The sequence below is a fragment of the Oreochromis niloticus genome, linkage group LG16 (genome assembly GCF_001858045.2).
Source record: "Oreochromis niloticus isolate F11D_XX linkage group LG16, O_niloticus_UMD_NMBU, whole genome shotgun sequence".
Classification (NCBI taxonomy): domain Eukaryota; kingdom Metazoa; phylum Chordata; class Actinopteri; order Cichliformes; family Cichlidae; genus Oreochromis; species Oreochromis niloticus.
In genome coordinates this window covers 5,706,986-5,722,219 of record NC_031987.2, presented here as the reverse complement: position 1 = coordinate 5,722,219, position 15,234 = coordinate 5,706,986, and the positions used below count along the sequence as shown (strand labels likewise).

General features: G+C 39.6%; 1 protein-coding gene across 1 annotated transcript in view; it reads left to right on the top strand.

The window, feature by feature from the left end:
* Nucleotides 1-6,360: 6,360 nt before the first annotated feature.
* The window catches only part of tfpia (tissue factor pathway inhibitor a), a 52,143-nt gene continuing 43,269 nt past the window's right edge, over nt 6,361-15,234 (top strand). Inside the window, exon 1 of the mRNA XM_025903868.1 lies at nt 6,361-6,528. Coding sequence (XP_025759653.1) covers nt 6,450-6,528 — 79 coding nt within the window. The 5' untranslated portion in view covers nt 6,361-6,449. The remainder of the gene's footprint in view (nt 6,529-15,234) is intronic.

Here is a 15,234-nt window from a genome sequence, read left to right as displayed (position 1 = left end):
CATAACAGCAGGGTGCAAGATGCTAGCAGGCAAGGCATACATGGAACGCCATAACCAAGTGGCCGGCATAGTGTACAGGAACATCTGTGCCGAGTATAACCTGGAAGTCCCAAGGTCAAAATGGGAGATGCCCCCAAGGGTGATGGAGAATGACCGAGCTAAGATCCTGTGGGACTTCCAGATGCAGACGGACAAAATGGTGGTGGCTAACCAACCGGACATAGTGGTGGTAGACAAACAGAAGAAGACGGCTGTAGTGATCGATGTAGCGGTTCCGAATGACAGCAATATCAGGAAGAAGGAACACGAGAAGCTGGAGAAATACCAAGGGCTCAGAGAAGAGCTCGAGAGGATGTGGAGGGTGAAGGTAACGGTGGTCCCCGTGGTAATCGGAGCACTAGGTGCGGTGACTCCCAAGCTAGGCGAGTGGCTCCAGCAGATCCCGGGAACAACATCGGAGATCTCTGTCCAGAAGAGCGCAGTCCTGGGAACAGCTAAGATACTGCGCAGGACCCTCAAGCTCCCAGGCCTCTGGTAGAGGACCCGAGCTTGAAGGATAAACCGCCCGCAGGGGCGTGCTGGGTGTTTTTTATATATATATATAATATACGTAGTTCTTCTGAAATACGAGGCTTTAATGATAGCACTAAAATTATAATATGTTTTATAACTTATATATGTGCAAAATACTGCACTGGGATATGTCGATTGCAGAAATGAAAACAAAGAAATTATAAAAAAAATTAAGGAAATGATGTGGCATTGTGGCTGGAATATCATTCAACAGACATGGAACCATGCGAGTCATTCATCACTGGGGAAACTATTTTGAAAGCACAGAAGTGTAAATATAGTTTCCCGGTCTTTCTGACTAGGAGAAACTGGACGTCAGCAAGGCTGTCCACTGGGAAAAGTGAGATCGATTAGCTAAATCCACAGAGAAAAATTAAAAAATGTAAAAATGACTATGTAAGAAACATGAAATATTTTAAGAAAACAGTCACAGCTGAGCTAAACATGCTAAACAAACTAAACTGAAATTGAAACCCCACTTTTCATGGGAAAATGGAGCTTTAGCTTTGGTTTTGTAATCAGTTTCCATCAACGAGAGTCGAGGCGGGTATATTGCTCCATGCGGGATTACTCAGCCAGGCAACTTCTAAAACAGCGTGCAACAACTTCTCTGAACATTTTTTAACAAAGGTCAAGTGAGAGGTGGTGATAGCTGCCTGATTAGCACACTGCACGGGCATGCGTTAACAACAATTAGGACAAAAGAAAACAAGGGGTGGAGTTAGTCAAAGATGTTTCAATTACAAAAGAGAATCAATTGCAAAACATAAAAGATTTTTTATGGTCAAAGTAGCTTGAAGTTTTATAATTTAACCACCCATAAAATGTCAGATTAGCAGTTGAACTACGTTAATATGCAAATAGGAATACATTTGCAGCATAGATTTATGCCACAGCATTACCAAAATAATTTTGCATGTTTCTGTAATGGCTAATCCACCGGTATGTGTAAGCTCTTTAATCAAAATGAAATTTTAATGCTAAAATATAATTATTGCTGTAATTGTGAATTTTCTAATTCTGTTTCATTAAAAAGCTGGATTTTTTTTCCTGAACAGAAAAAAAGAAGTTTTAGTTGTTGAATGTTATGCTTGATTTATTTCCGACTTCTCAGAGAAGTTCAGTGTGCCAGCTTAAAACTGGGTATAAAAAGTTTGAATCAGAGAATTGAGAAATGTTTTGGGGGTTTTTTCAAGTTTTTGGTAGATTTGCAACAAGGTCCATGTAGTCATTCATGTGTCCATTTTTTACATTAAAGTGGCAAATTTATAAGAAAGATGACAAATTTGCCAGGAATAACTCGAGACCTGCAACATCCTTGGACGAGTTCTTCTTAAACAGCCCTTCATGCCCCGCCCTTTTTTTCCTACCTTCAGTGGCTCTTGGTGCAGCCATGGTAATGAAAACCTGTGTTGTGCCTTACATATATATATTTTTTTTCTTTAAAGTTGGGATTTATTGTAGTTTTCATATATCCTAACTAACAGATCTATTCAGTGTATCCCAATGTACAACTGGAGCAGACAGGGAGGCCGCTTACGCACAACGTTTGAAGCCCAGTTTACTGATACTATCTCACTGGCACCGATTTCTGTGTGAATGAACAGCTGGCAGCTTTCACAGGCACATGCTGGTATGTCTTCTAAACCAGCCAAGTATGATATAAAGATCTGGTGTGATTGCAACATTCCTGTTGCATATACGCAACTGAAAAATATTATCCACACTCTTTTAGCATGGTTGGTTCAGGTGCTACGCCAAAAAAATCAGTATTCACATTTTTTTTACTGTTGTGCAGACCAGCAGATGAACATTGGGCTCTGCATTTGGTTCGCTAGCTAGTTCCTCACTTGGTCTGTCTGCTATTGTTGCTGGATGTTGTGTATAGTTGGTTTGTGGATATTCTTCTGTGAAATAACTATTACTGATATAATCAAGGTTGGATAGACCTGAGGTCTGTAATCCGAAGCAGGATATCGACTTATCCAGGTAACTTTAGGATTAACCTTGGCTTTTGTATGAAGAAGGTGGTGCACTACTTATAAGGTTACATTGCCATGGTAACATGCTGCAAAACTAACCTCTTTTTTGAACAGGTTATATTCCAGATTAGAGATCAGCAGGTATGAAATCACCATCAACTCACTAACTATGAAAATAGTATCACCACGCCTGGATGATCCCTCGATGTCTATTTTTGAAATATTGTCTAAAGTGTCTGTGTTTCCTCAATGAGCATAAATGATTTATTTATTGTCCTGTTTGCTGAAAACTGTTCTACAGCATTTTCATTGATCTATAAGCATTAATACAAAACAGGGCACCTACTTGTAGGCTACTTGCGGCTAGGCTAATTTGCGCATGGCCTGTTGTAAGCCTGCATTTACTGATATATTTATTCTTTACTCTCAAACCACAGAGCACCACAGAGGCTCCAGCTGAAGGAAGCAAAAATAAAACTGTCTTATGTACATTTAAAAATTAATTTTAATAATGGGTGATGATAGATCAGGTTCTGAAATAGGCCAAACTTTCTTATGACACTAGCTCTTTTTCAGTCTTACTGACCCAAGAGCTTAAAGCACACACACATTCATACAGCACTTTTTATACTAAACTGCAGTGCTTTTCCTCACACACACTCCTGTAGCTGCCTTGACTGCAGCTGCTGTGGTGCTTTCAGTCTGCATTATGTGCTTAACCTCTTCACCCCCGCCCCCCCCATTAAATAGTTTTATCTTCCTTTTTGCTGTCGCCGATACACTTGCCTATAATTGTGACTGGTCAGACACTGCTGGTACTTCCCCATTCATGTGTGTTAACTTACAGAGTTGACAAGCAGCTTCATGTGACACTTATCCTGATTACCCATTTTAGGGTATCTGAGTCCAGATAATGGAAAGATACCCGGTGCATGCTGAGCTCTCTTCATAGTACAGGCCTCGGGGAATAAACCATAAGAATGAGGGTGGGGCTCTAAAAACAAACAAAATGGGGAGGATGCAAACACACTCCTAGTTGCTAAGGAAAAATAAAAGAGAGCATGAGTGATTACTTTAATGTAACACATCAATCTTTCAATCTATATTAATGAAAATGCATTCACTGGAACCATATGCACACTATGTTTTAATTCTGTGTGAAAACACAATGACATTGGTCTATGAAAAATGAAATAGTCACAGTTTACTCAGGGTGTGTTAATGTCACTGAGTCATACAGTTACTAGCATCTTCATAGGAGGTTCACCCTCAACTATCTTGGTTTGTTTTATTTTTATCATTTTATTGTGAAATAAAAAAAATCTTCCACTTTTCCCATTTTGCATCACACACATAAACTTCCACACAGTCCCTCCAGGGAGCTGACCAAGTCTGACCACGATCCGGCTGCTGGCTGTTTATGAGCTCCATGGGAGCAACTGGGGTTTAGGAGGCTGGCTTGATGGCACCTCAGAGGGCCTTTGGGGAGAAGAAACAAATATTAACTTTCCCTGCACAGATTTTTCCAGCTGTTCTGAGGACTTGAACTATGACCCGCTGTCAAAGTCTTGTTCGGAAAAAAAGTTTGTCTTGGCGACTGGAGAGAGCTCATAAAGTTTTAGTGGGTCAGTCAGTTATGGAACAATGACAATTTGCTTTTCTAAACACTAATGTAATTCAGCTGATCAACTGCAACATTTATAACACATATTTGTCTAAAAGCCCAACTCTCCAGTCAAGCCTTTGGGTAGTATGAAGTGTTTATGGTTGTAGTATTAAAGTAAATGTCTCCTATGCACAGGCAGATTAGTCATTAACACCAGTTTCTCAGGCTTCAATATTTTCACAAACCATTTCCTTGTTAACAGTTTCCTGAAAGAAAAGCCAGAGAAAGAGTCATGCTGAATCACCTGAGCTCTACATTTGTTCTTTCAGCGATTCAAACTCATTGGTCAGACTTCTGTTCTGATCAAAATCACACCAGCTGCCACCACATTTAAAATAACAGAGTACGTTTTTTCAGTGTTCATGTTTCATGGCATGTTTGAACCTGAATCACAATCATTTCTTGAACCTAATCTAAATAGTTTTACAGTCTAAACCTCACCTGAAAAACAACTGGTGCCTAAACATCCAACAAAAAGCAAGAGTAAGGGAATAAGCAAACATAAAACTCGTAAACAGGACACAAAGTGTAATCTCCTGGCTGACAAATACACTCAGCTGTCACCTCTCTGTCAACCCTAATGTGGATTTTATCACCTCTTTAAAGAAGACCATTTCTCTGTAACCAGTGTCGCCATGAGTGGTGCATTAAGGCACCAATGCCAAAGGACACCTTGTGCTTATCTATAATGGCCCTGAGGGTGTAAACTATAACAACAAAAAGGAAAAACATAATAGCATTCCAGAAAACACCAAGACATAAAAACACAACATTATTCGCTTTACTTGAGAATTAGGTAGAAAATGTCTTGTTTTTGGCTATTTTCTGTTCCTGTGCTACTCTGAGCTATGCCCTGTGAAAGGATGGAAGAGTCGAGGGGATATTTTAACAAAAGACATTAAACAAACTACTGTCTGCAGAAAAAATATTTTTAAACCTGAAAAGAATATTCCATGGCTTAAAAGAAATGTTTCCAGTTTACAGCAGCCATACATGATCCTGAGATGTGGTGTGCAGCAGAGTTCGACTCCACCTTTTGGCCCGGGCCTTTCTGTGTGGGGTTTGCATCTTTTCCCCGTGTTTGCGTGGGTTCTCTCCGAGTACTCCGGCTTCCTCCCACAGTCCAAAGACATGCTAGACACATGTCAATGTGTTAACTGGTGATTTTAAATTGGGCATAAGTGTGAATGGTTGCCTGTCTCTCTGCGTTAGGTGTACAGTACAGTACTGTACTCTCTCCCTATAGTAGCTGGGATACGCTCCAGCCCCCCTGCAACCCTGATAAGGATAAGCCGAAATGAATGGATGGATCCTAAAACAACATAGCGTTTTAAGGGTTCACAGCCCAGTGCAAACATCTTTAATCTCTGACAGATAAAGAACATCTCCACCAAAGTGTTCTATGTCAAAGCACTGATTTTTTTTTATTGTTGTTGACCCCCAACTGTGACTCAAATCCTCAGCCTTGGCAGCAGTGCAGCCATCTGCATTTAACAAAGTGTGCTATTGTACATAAATCCACTGGGGTATTTAATACAGTGTAATGAATCCATCCAAGTTATGAACATTTGTGGGGAAAAGAGGCTTGCAGACTGTAATTTCAGGCTATATGAGCCAACTCAAAGCTCAATTACAGCTTGTGTCACCAGCAGAGGCCTGGAGGCGCTGGAAAAAGAAGCGTTTCAGAGTCTTTCCAAAGGCTCAGGTACGCATTTTCTGCATGAAGCAGACAGCTGAGTCTCTGTAATGCACTTCAGATGAAAATTTCTGAGATGAATATGTGTCGAGAGGCTGCAAAGATGCAGCCGGTTTGATGCAAGTTCATGAGCTCCCGAGTGTGTGTGAGAGAGAGATGGATTTTCTCCCGCTGTAAAATTTCTGCCCAACCCTCTTATTATTATTGTTATGATTACATTTATGTAACATTATTTACTTGAGAAACATGATAAGAGAAGGCGATATTATAATCAAACATTCCCATCTTCATACAGTCCATTACAGTTCTGTCTTATGAGTCAGACTTTATTCCCTTCTGTCGCTATATCCCAGGAAATTATTGGGAGTTTCAGTGACGTAGGCAGTGTCTACGGGCAAAGTGTTATCAAACGGAAGTACTCACCCTCCCATATACACGTGCACAATCGTGAGCGCGCGCTACAGCCCTTCAACTTGTTGAAGTTTCCCTCTGAACTTTACATTCCGCGCGGACCAGCCCCCCGTTCAGCAGCATGCCTCTCTCCAACAAGTGGTGGATTTTGTGCGCAGTTTTGCTCTCCTGTCTGACCCGTTTGGGGTCTTGCAGAAAAGGTAAGACGAATAAGACAAAGTTTGTATGTGTATATGTATGCGGGTTCTTTTTTAAACTGGCTTTAGTTAGTTCGCAACTTGTTTTTGTTGCTATACGACCGTGCTTTAGGAGAAAGTTCTCCTCGCGAACCTCGTGCGTAAAATACGACTGCGCTCAGGGTTTATACATATTCACGTTCTTATATTTATCACTTAGGTTTTATTTCTGTTGAAATACTGCATGGATGTGTTAGACATTAATGCATGTTATTGTTTATAGTAGTACAGTCCTGCACTATATTCATATATTCGTAAAAAATGCAACAACAAAAAACATGTTAGAAATTACGCATAAATGTTCAAATATACTCAATAGAAACTATTGTGTCATTTTTTTGCTTAAGAAGTTTTTTAAGTATTACGCGTAAAAATCCAGAAAATGTTAAGACGTGACCCCATACTTTAATCAATATGTTTACTGAGGTCCTGGCAACAACGTTTGTTTTGCTGTGTGAGACCTTTTAAATCGAGATGTGGCGTCAGGAGAGGCCAAAGTCCAGAACAAATGCAGTTCTCATACTGGCCACGACCCACACCTGAACCGCTTGGCACCTCCTCTCGTTCTGTCACGTCGCAGCAACAGCCTTGCGAGCTGTAATGAGACCGATGGGATTGGATGTCAGATACCCAACAAGCTGTGAAAGGTCTGAGTTGTGGCAGGTCTGGTCCAAAGTGGGGAAGAAAATGTAGCCTAATATTCTGCTTTCACTTCTCCTTTCCTGAAAGCAAATACTGGTTTGGCTGAACTGTAACATTCACTGTATATCTTTAATGTCAGCGTCTGCTTTCTTCTTATCTCTCAAAGACACACAGCTCCTTTTTTGCATCATTTCCAAGCATGGAAGGAACATTTTAAAGCTATAATTAGAATTTGTAAGCCAGACGCTTTGTTATGTTGACAAACTTGACATTTCCCCTGATAAATACACATGTACATTTAATGTCCAAGCATTTTCCTGGCTTCTTGTAAGATTTACATTTTAGTGATACCCATGGAACAGTTTGAAGTTGAGGGACTGCCAGAAAAGTTGATAGACCTTAATTGCAAATGGACTACGATAAAAATTTTCTTTGTAAAGATTCAATAACAACAAACTTAAAAACTGCTCTTAATGGGTGGCAACCTTCTAGTCCCTTTGTCCAGAGCTGATTCAAACCCCATGTGGGGCCTGGGGCAAAACTTAGCTGTGGTCCCCTTTTTGATTCCACTGATACGACTCTGTGGAGTCTCCAAGCATCCTGTTGTGATTAATTACAATTCACTTAAAATGCACATACATGGAAGAATGCATTGTACTATCAGTAACCAGAAACTAAGTCCTATTCCTGCAATATAATTTATTAACTTACACTCAGTGATGGTGTTATAAAAAGCCCTGTGCACTCTCAAGACTGTATTAATGAGATGTGCTGTGATGTGTGAAAAATACTTCGTTATTAAGGCTGCTGAATATGTAGTGGGTCTGTAGCTTGACTACAAATAATTACAAAACAAACTGAGGAAGGAGAAAATTTTGACTGACTGGACTTTATTTAGTTGGAAATGTGTTAAAGCCCAGTAATTTTTTTTGTCAGGCTTCAATATTTTAGGTCTGTGAGATATAGAGTGGAACTCGGTTGCCACTCCCTGTGGGTTTAAATGAGAAATACAGTCATGTATCATCTGCATAAAAATGGAAAACAACTTTAAATTACATTGCAGAGGGGCAGATTTAGACACGGTTTAAAACTCCAGGGTTGACAAAACACCAGAATCATAACCTCTGTAATGATATAATCAGAGCAAAACACCACTGATATGTTCCCGAGTGACCCAAAACATAATCTTTCCAATATAAGCTGTGAGAGAATACATTTCCCTCCATTGGTAATTGAGAAACTAATTTCACTTGTACAGAACAATATTGTGGAAGCAAGACTTCTTATTTTTCAGATATGCTTTCGACATTTTAGCGTTTACTGGACTGAATAGTAAAGAAAGTTTGCAGAAAAACTGGGAGAGAGTGTTTGGCATTGCCACAAAGGAAATGGTCTTGGGTGGGATCAAACCAGTCCCTCCAGTAGCTTTCAGCATATAGGTCACCTGCTTATCCAAGAGTCCTATATCAGCACCCATGACTTTTTTTAAGCATCTAAGAGACATTATTTTCTCTAAACCACCATTTTCTATTTATTGATGATTAACATTGTAAAAATACAGGTCTTTTTAACCTTAAGGCAAAAACTTTAAAAATACTAAATATTTTTCTTAAAGTCATACAGATATTGTTATAGTAAACATGACCAGTGGCATTTTTATTTTTTAGCCACCCAGTAGTATGGAAAAGAAAATGTTCAGTAAATACAGAGAGGCAATTTGTGTCTAATGCCCTATAGTGGCCTTTAACAATGTTTTGCTCACAGAAGAACGTTAGCTTTTACTATTTGCATATCATTTAGGTGCTCTTGAGAGGTAATACAATAAGGGATTCACTGAGCCAGTTTGGGACTAAACATCGGTATCATTGGAGCACAGTTCTGGTTGTATCACTAATCGTCTCATGGAGGCGTAAACACTGTCTCATTAATTTGTGGAGGAATTTAATTAGAAGCTCGCTCGCTGTTTGAAGTGGCCCTTTTATTAGAGAGCCTCAGGCCATAGAAAGAAAACACTGTAGCATGTGCCATCTTAATTAGCGTCTGCAGTAAGGAGACTTGAGAAAACTACGAGCCTTAGAATGTCACCAAAAGGATTTTACCACAAGATCATTTCACCTATAACTGGAAAGTCTTCTCTGCACTGACTATTATTAGCTACAGACTAATGTTTCATGCTGGCAGTTTCTTTAATAAGGAATGTTAGTTTTGTCTCGACATGAAGCTCACCGAAAAGTGGCTTCACTGCAACATTACCAGCAGCCTTTCCTCAGGGTCATATCAGCATTAAAATGCAAGAGGCACGAAATCTCACTCAGTGATGTAATTTATTGTTCTGCCTCTGTTCTCCGTTTGTGGATGTACCAACTCCTAGTTTTTCAAACTTTATACTTTCGAGAGAGAATTGTTTGTTCTGTTTTTTTTTATGCCTAACTTATGTAATTTCACTTTGCCATGCAGACTTAATTATTTCTTCTTCATAACTGACCCTTGTGGTCTTCAATGTCCCCACATAGCAAACGCGTAATGGAAAAAGTAAACAAACTTACAAATTTTCCGCACCCGAACTTGCCGTGTACTGTATGTGCACACTGTATGTGTTGCATTTTTGCAGTAAATTTGACCACAAAAAACACACTGTGAAAAGAAAAAATGAAGTTTACATCAAGACATGATTAGCTGGTCCTGTAAGAACGTGAGATTTTGGGTACATTCAGTTCTCATGAATAAGCAGCAGCAGGGAGAATTTCATGGTTTGATCCATGTTGAAGCTGTATCACGACCACTTTTGTACGTTTTCAGAATGTCAGTGAAGCAATTTGAGGTCTTGTTGGCAGATTTGGGAACACATCTTAGGAGGTAGAAAAATGATTTCAGAGAGCCAGTTGACCTGGAGCATGGTTAGCTTTGTGTTTGAGGTAAAACAGTATTGTTTTACTATTTCCAAATCACTGTATATTTAGTACTGGTGTGCGATTTGAGTTACGAATATGCTTGATGCCAAATGCAGTGGTCTGATTGGTCAGATCATTTTGTGCAGATCCCAAAAAAATCAACCGTGTTTCTAAAAAATAAATGCCGCAAATTCGTCCAGTGAAATTATGTGGTCAGTATGTGTGGCTGCTTTAAGAAAAGGTGAGTCTGAAAAATGTTTTTTAATGCACAAAATATTCACACAGGTTTTACACGTTTTTACAGATGTAACTGTAACTGAAGCCAAAAAGCAAAAATGCTGAAGGGAACATTTCTTGTAGACCAGGTAGTGAAGAAAGGCATTGCAAAGTTTTGTTAACTCGGAAATTGCTGCAAGGCATGAATAATTAATAACAAAAATGGGACTTTAAGAACATCTAAATTGCCTCCTAAAAACATGGAACTGCATCACCACCAGGGGGAAAAAAGATAGAGCTTAAAAGTTCAGATTTGGAAAGCAGAGCACTCTGAGGATGCACTGTAAAAAAATATTATGGAAGGACATTTATATAGCACTTTTCCAGGCTTACTGATACCCTAAAGGCACATTCTATAATAGAGCCAAGTCTCTGTAAAGATGTGGGCACAACAGATTCTGATTTCCTGTGTCTGGGTCTTATTTCATCCATTTTATTTTCCTGTGATGTTTCCTGTAGGCTGGGCAGAGGAACAGCTTTAGGTCCAAGCTGACTTAACTTAATTCTTATCCCTCTTTCTGGGTCGATCGCACTGCCTGCAGTGATTTTTGGACTGTATCCTCTGCCTGGCTAGTCGGATGATAAAGAGGTCAGCGATGGTCTCAAAGTCTGTTAATCCAGTCTCTGAGGAAAATTTTCGGGTATCTAGTGCATTGACTGTATCTACATTTTGTTGAGTTCATAACTTCAGTGATACCTACACTACAAAAGACACCCAGTTCTGCTGTTTTAAAGCCTTTTCATCATTGAGAGGGACTATTAGGCTCTTAAACTGAAAAACACTCAAGATTGGACTCTGTCCTGACCTGACATGGATTTACTTTCTATAACATAATTTGAACGTCATGTAAAAGACCTGAGGATGGAGGTGAAGTAGTCTAAAGACCTGAAACTTTCTCTTGAACATGCTTTGAGATATGACTGCGACCTGAGACGTCTTTCAGTTGCTCCTGTTAGGCGTTACGACAGCGGGTCATTTGCCTCCATCTCAGCTTATCCCGAGCATCCTCCTCTGTCACACCAACCTTTTACATATCCTTCACTACATCTGTTCAGTTCAAGTCAGTTTGACTGATATAGCGTCAAATACAAACAACAATCGCCTCAAGGTGGTTTTTACTGTAAGGTAATAGTAGCCCTACAATACACAGAGAAAAACGTAACAATCATACAATCAGACAGCCCCCTATGAGCAAGAAGAGTTGGGAAGAGTTAATCTCTCCTTTAGTATTCTTAGCCCCTAGCCCTGCTCTCACTTCCATTGTCCTACTTTTCCCTCATTCTTGTTATCTCTAAACATTCCTTTCTCCTTTCGTCTACTTCCTCTGGCTTTGCCCAACAACTTCAACCATCAACCTGATGGTCAACATCAGGAGGATGCATTCAACCAGATCATCAATTTTATGCAAAAATTATGCACAGCAATTTTACACCAAATATCCTTTCTGATGGGAACCTCCCCATTTATCCCATCTTGAGACCAGCGGTAGTGCATTGGCGTGTGACCCCCTGTGGCTGGGTTTTAAAAGACCTGCTACATCGCTTGAAAATCAGCCAAAAGATTTAAATCAGCTACAACTTTAATTTCTTGAAGACTGGGTTGAGGCATGTTGTCTGCCATATTTCCACAACACATTAAATTGTCTCAGCACATCTGTTATTGTGGTAAAATATTTAAATAAATTTGCTTTTGTGGTGCTTTCTGTAGGGCGCGTGGTTTAAATAATAATGGTCATTAGTGGAATAAGCTGTGTGAGTCATAATAACTGGAAGTTGTGTTGTAACAAGATAATTTCGAGCCCATTATTCGCAGCCCTTGAGTGTCTTTCCAGTTTTTTTACTTCAGCTTCCTGAGCGTTGCTGCCCTGTGCGACACCAAAAACATAAATATGTGACAATGTTCTGAAGTAGAAGCATATTTAATTAAATATGATTGTTTTATGTGTCCTACATCCTCAGCTTTCGCCCACCACAGCATCACTTTAAGTTAGGCAGAGTGTAAAATTCTGCTTGAGGTGATGCCTCTAGCTATGCCAGTTGACTAATTAAAATGTGTGTCTCATCTTTTTCTGTGAATATACAGTGCATATAGCAAAGACATATAGCATGTGTAATCGTAGGCTACACACCTGCTTGAGCAGGAACCATAAACTCATCGTGATACACAGTTACATAATTTAATTGGCTGGGAACAGCTTCTTATTTTATTTGACCTCATGAACTTTAGAAAGTCACAAATTTCAGAGTTCAAAGGTCCTTGCTGATTCATCTGCTGCAGAATATAAAACACCTCAGCGTACATCAGAGCAGCAGGAACGCTAGTCGAGAGCATTTTTTTCAGGCTTCAGTGAGCCTAATGAAGCGACGACAAGAATACGCTGATAGTTTCTGCTGAGTTAAACACCGAACTCCAAGAAATTTTCTGTACACTCAGAGTAAATAACAGTAACACAACATTTCCACTTTTGATTTATGATGTGCAGAATACAGATACTCAGAAACCCAGAAACATTCCTCTGCAAAGTTGTTCTGGGCATCAGATCTTTGTGCCGCTATTACCCTATTTTCAGATAAAAGGCTGACTACAGTGCGTTTTGGTGAATATACGTGTCCTTTGAGAGAAAATACCTGTCCACTCCAGTTTGACACAGCTGGGGGAGATGATAAATGTACTCTAAGGAGCATCCAGCGCAGGTTAATCTGTGAGTCCTGTGCACTGTCACCTGTAGAAGCTGGCAAACGACACTACCTTGGCTCTGTATTTAGAGGGAAGATGCTGTCTCTATAATCATTTCTCAACTCACCTGACAATATTTCGCTAGTGTGTTCTTTCACAGCTACAGATGCATTGCCAGAACATCTGGAAATGCGTGTACCAATTGCTCAATAGGAGGAAAAAGTGGCTCAACAAGAGATAGAAACAGGACTTTCAGTATACTAGCTTCCCATCAGGTGTCAGTGAACACATGGATGTACTTTTTATTTAAAACTGTGTTGTTAAGTAATTTTAGAGCCACCCAGAAAGGTTTGTGAAGAGACTCCAAGTCAGAAGGTCTTTTTTCCATTATTGAAAATTCACTACGTCAAACAACAGAAAGAACAAACAGAAGGAACAGTGATAAAAACCAACACAGAATAGTTGCTGGAATGCTGTCATGTGGACAAAGACTATCTGGCAGAACTCAAATACAGGAAAGGAGAGACAGCTGTAGACAGGTGCAGCTGATTATAGGATTAAAGATGAATGATTACCTGCTGTAAACACAATTTTATTTGTCATTCCGTCACTGAACTAGAAATCTACTTAGTTCAGAAAAATAACACAACAATCAGACACTGAATGATCTAAAATAATCACTCTGAATATTGAACTTGCCCTCTTAACGCCTGTAGCATAGCCAGAGTGTATGAAACCCTTCAATGATGCTTCCCACAAAAACATTATACTGAGTGACTGGATGGGGATGAAGTGATCCAGGGTCAGATTCCTAAAAAAAAGACCTGTTACTATTCATAATTTTCAGTGACTGGCACAGAGACAAGGATGGAAAAACGTGTGCAAAAGTACAGATAATTATCTGGAACATGGACTTGGTTATACCAATAATTTTGGAGTTTTGGGATGTGAAAGACAAGAACGTCTTGCCAAAAAAAGGATATTAATATTTTAATGATATATGGATAATAACTGAAAAAAAGAGCATCCTAATTAGCTAACCTTACTTAGGGCCCCTGTACTCAGTAGGCTGATGACGTGAATTTCAATCAAAATGAATATTTTCAGTCAATGATCAAAACTAACAATCTGCTATTATTTGTGAACAGACTGAGTGGCAAGTTGTTACTGGCCTGGATTTAAAAACCATCTGGCAAACCTGATAAAAATAACTGGAACACGTTGGAGAAAAAGCTTTGTTTTGTCCTCCTGGCTGACGTTCCTATAATGACGTGACGTAACATGACAGCTCCGAATTCCACTGGTGTCACTCTGATGAAAAAGGACCAGCTGTAGTTACGTAGGATGTTAAAAGCGGCCCATTTGTGGCTTTTTTTTTTAACAAGACATGCTTAATTTCTGCCTTTGTGTTGTTGATGGTGTTTTGTCATTCCAGGTACAAAACCAAACAAAGCTGGCCTTTTGTTCAAAGCTTTTCGTCCCTTTATCTGTCCCTGCACAGTGCGCTCTATCTCGAAGAAGTCTGCAGCTGATGGAGCTTCCTGCAAGCTGTAGCGACATTATTAACATTGCTGTAGCTTGCAGGAAGCTTTAATCTCATAAATGTTGAGTCATAATTGGCATTTTGCACAGGGGGTGAATGACACCGACATGGGAACTAATTAGGTCTGTAGCCTTATGCCTTCACGAATGACTCACATTTGTTTGTTGAAAAAGATAGTGCTATCCTTTTTCCTTGAGTCTGGAAAGTTTTTGCAGCCGAGCTCAACTGGCTGTCTGCAAGCGGATAAGGCTATGGTAGTATTTCCTGTTGGTTGAACTGACAATAAATGTAAGGTTTGTTTAAGGGGGAGAGTTTCAGGAAGTTACGCGTCTTACAGGATGCTGAACTTGTGGGAGATAATGGAAATATGGCTTGAGATATGGAATGGCGGTAAATAACTTGTGCTATTGCATTATTTCATTTTATATATAAATGCTGTATTTGTGTATGTTGGATTTATGTTGCCAGGGAAAAAAAAAAGAAAGAAGAAGAAGAAGAAGTAGAATCTCATTTCTTAAGAAGGTGTGCTGACTTAACTGTGCTCTAGCATAGCAGCAAATATCAGCAGAGTGGACAAAAGGTTTGGGGAATAAAAGACAGAGGTGAACCAAGTCTGAACCTGTTGGAGGAGCAGTCAAGCA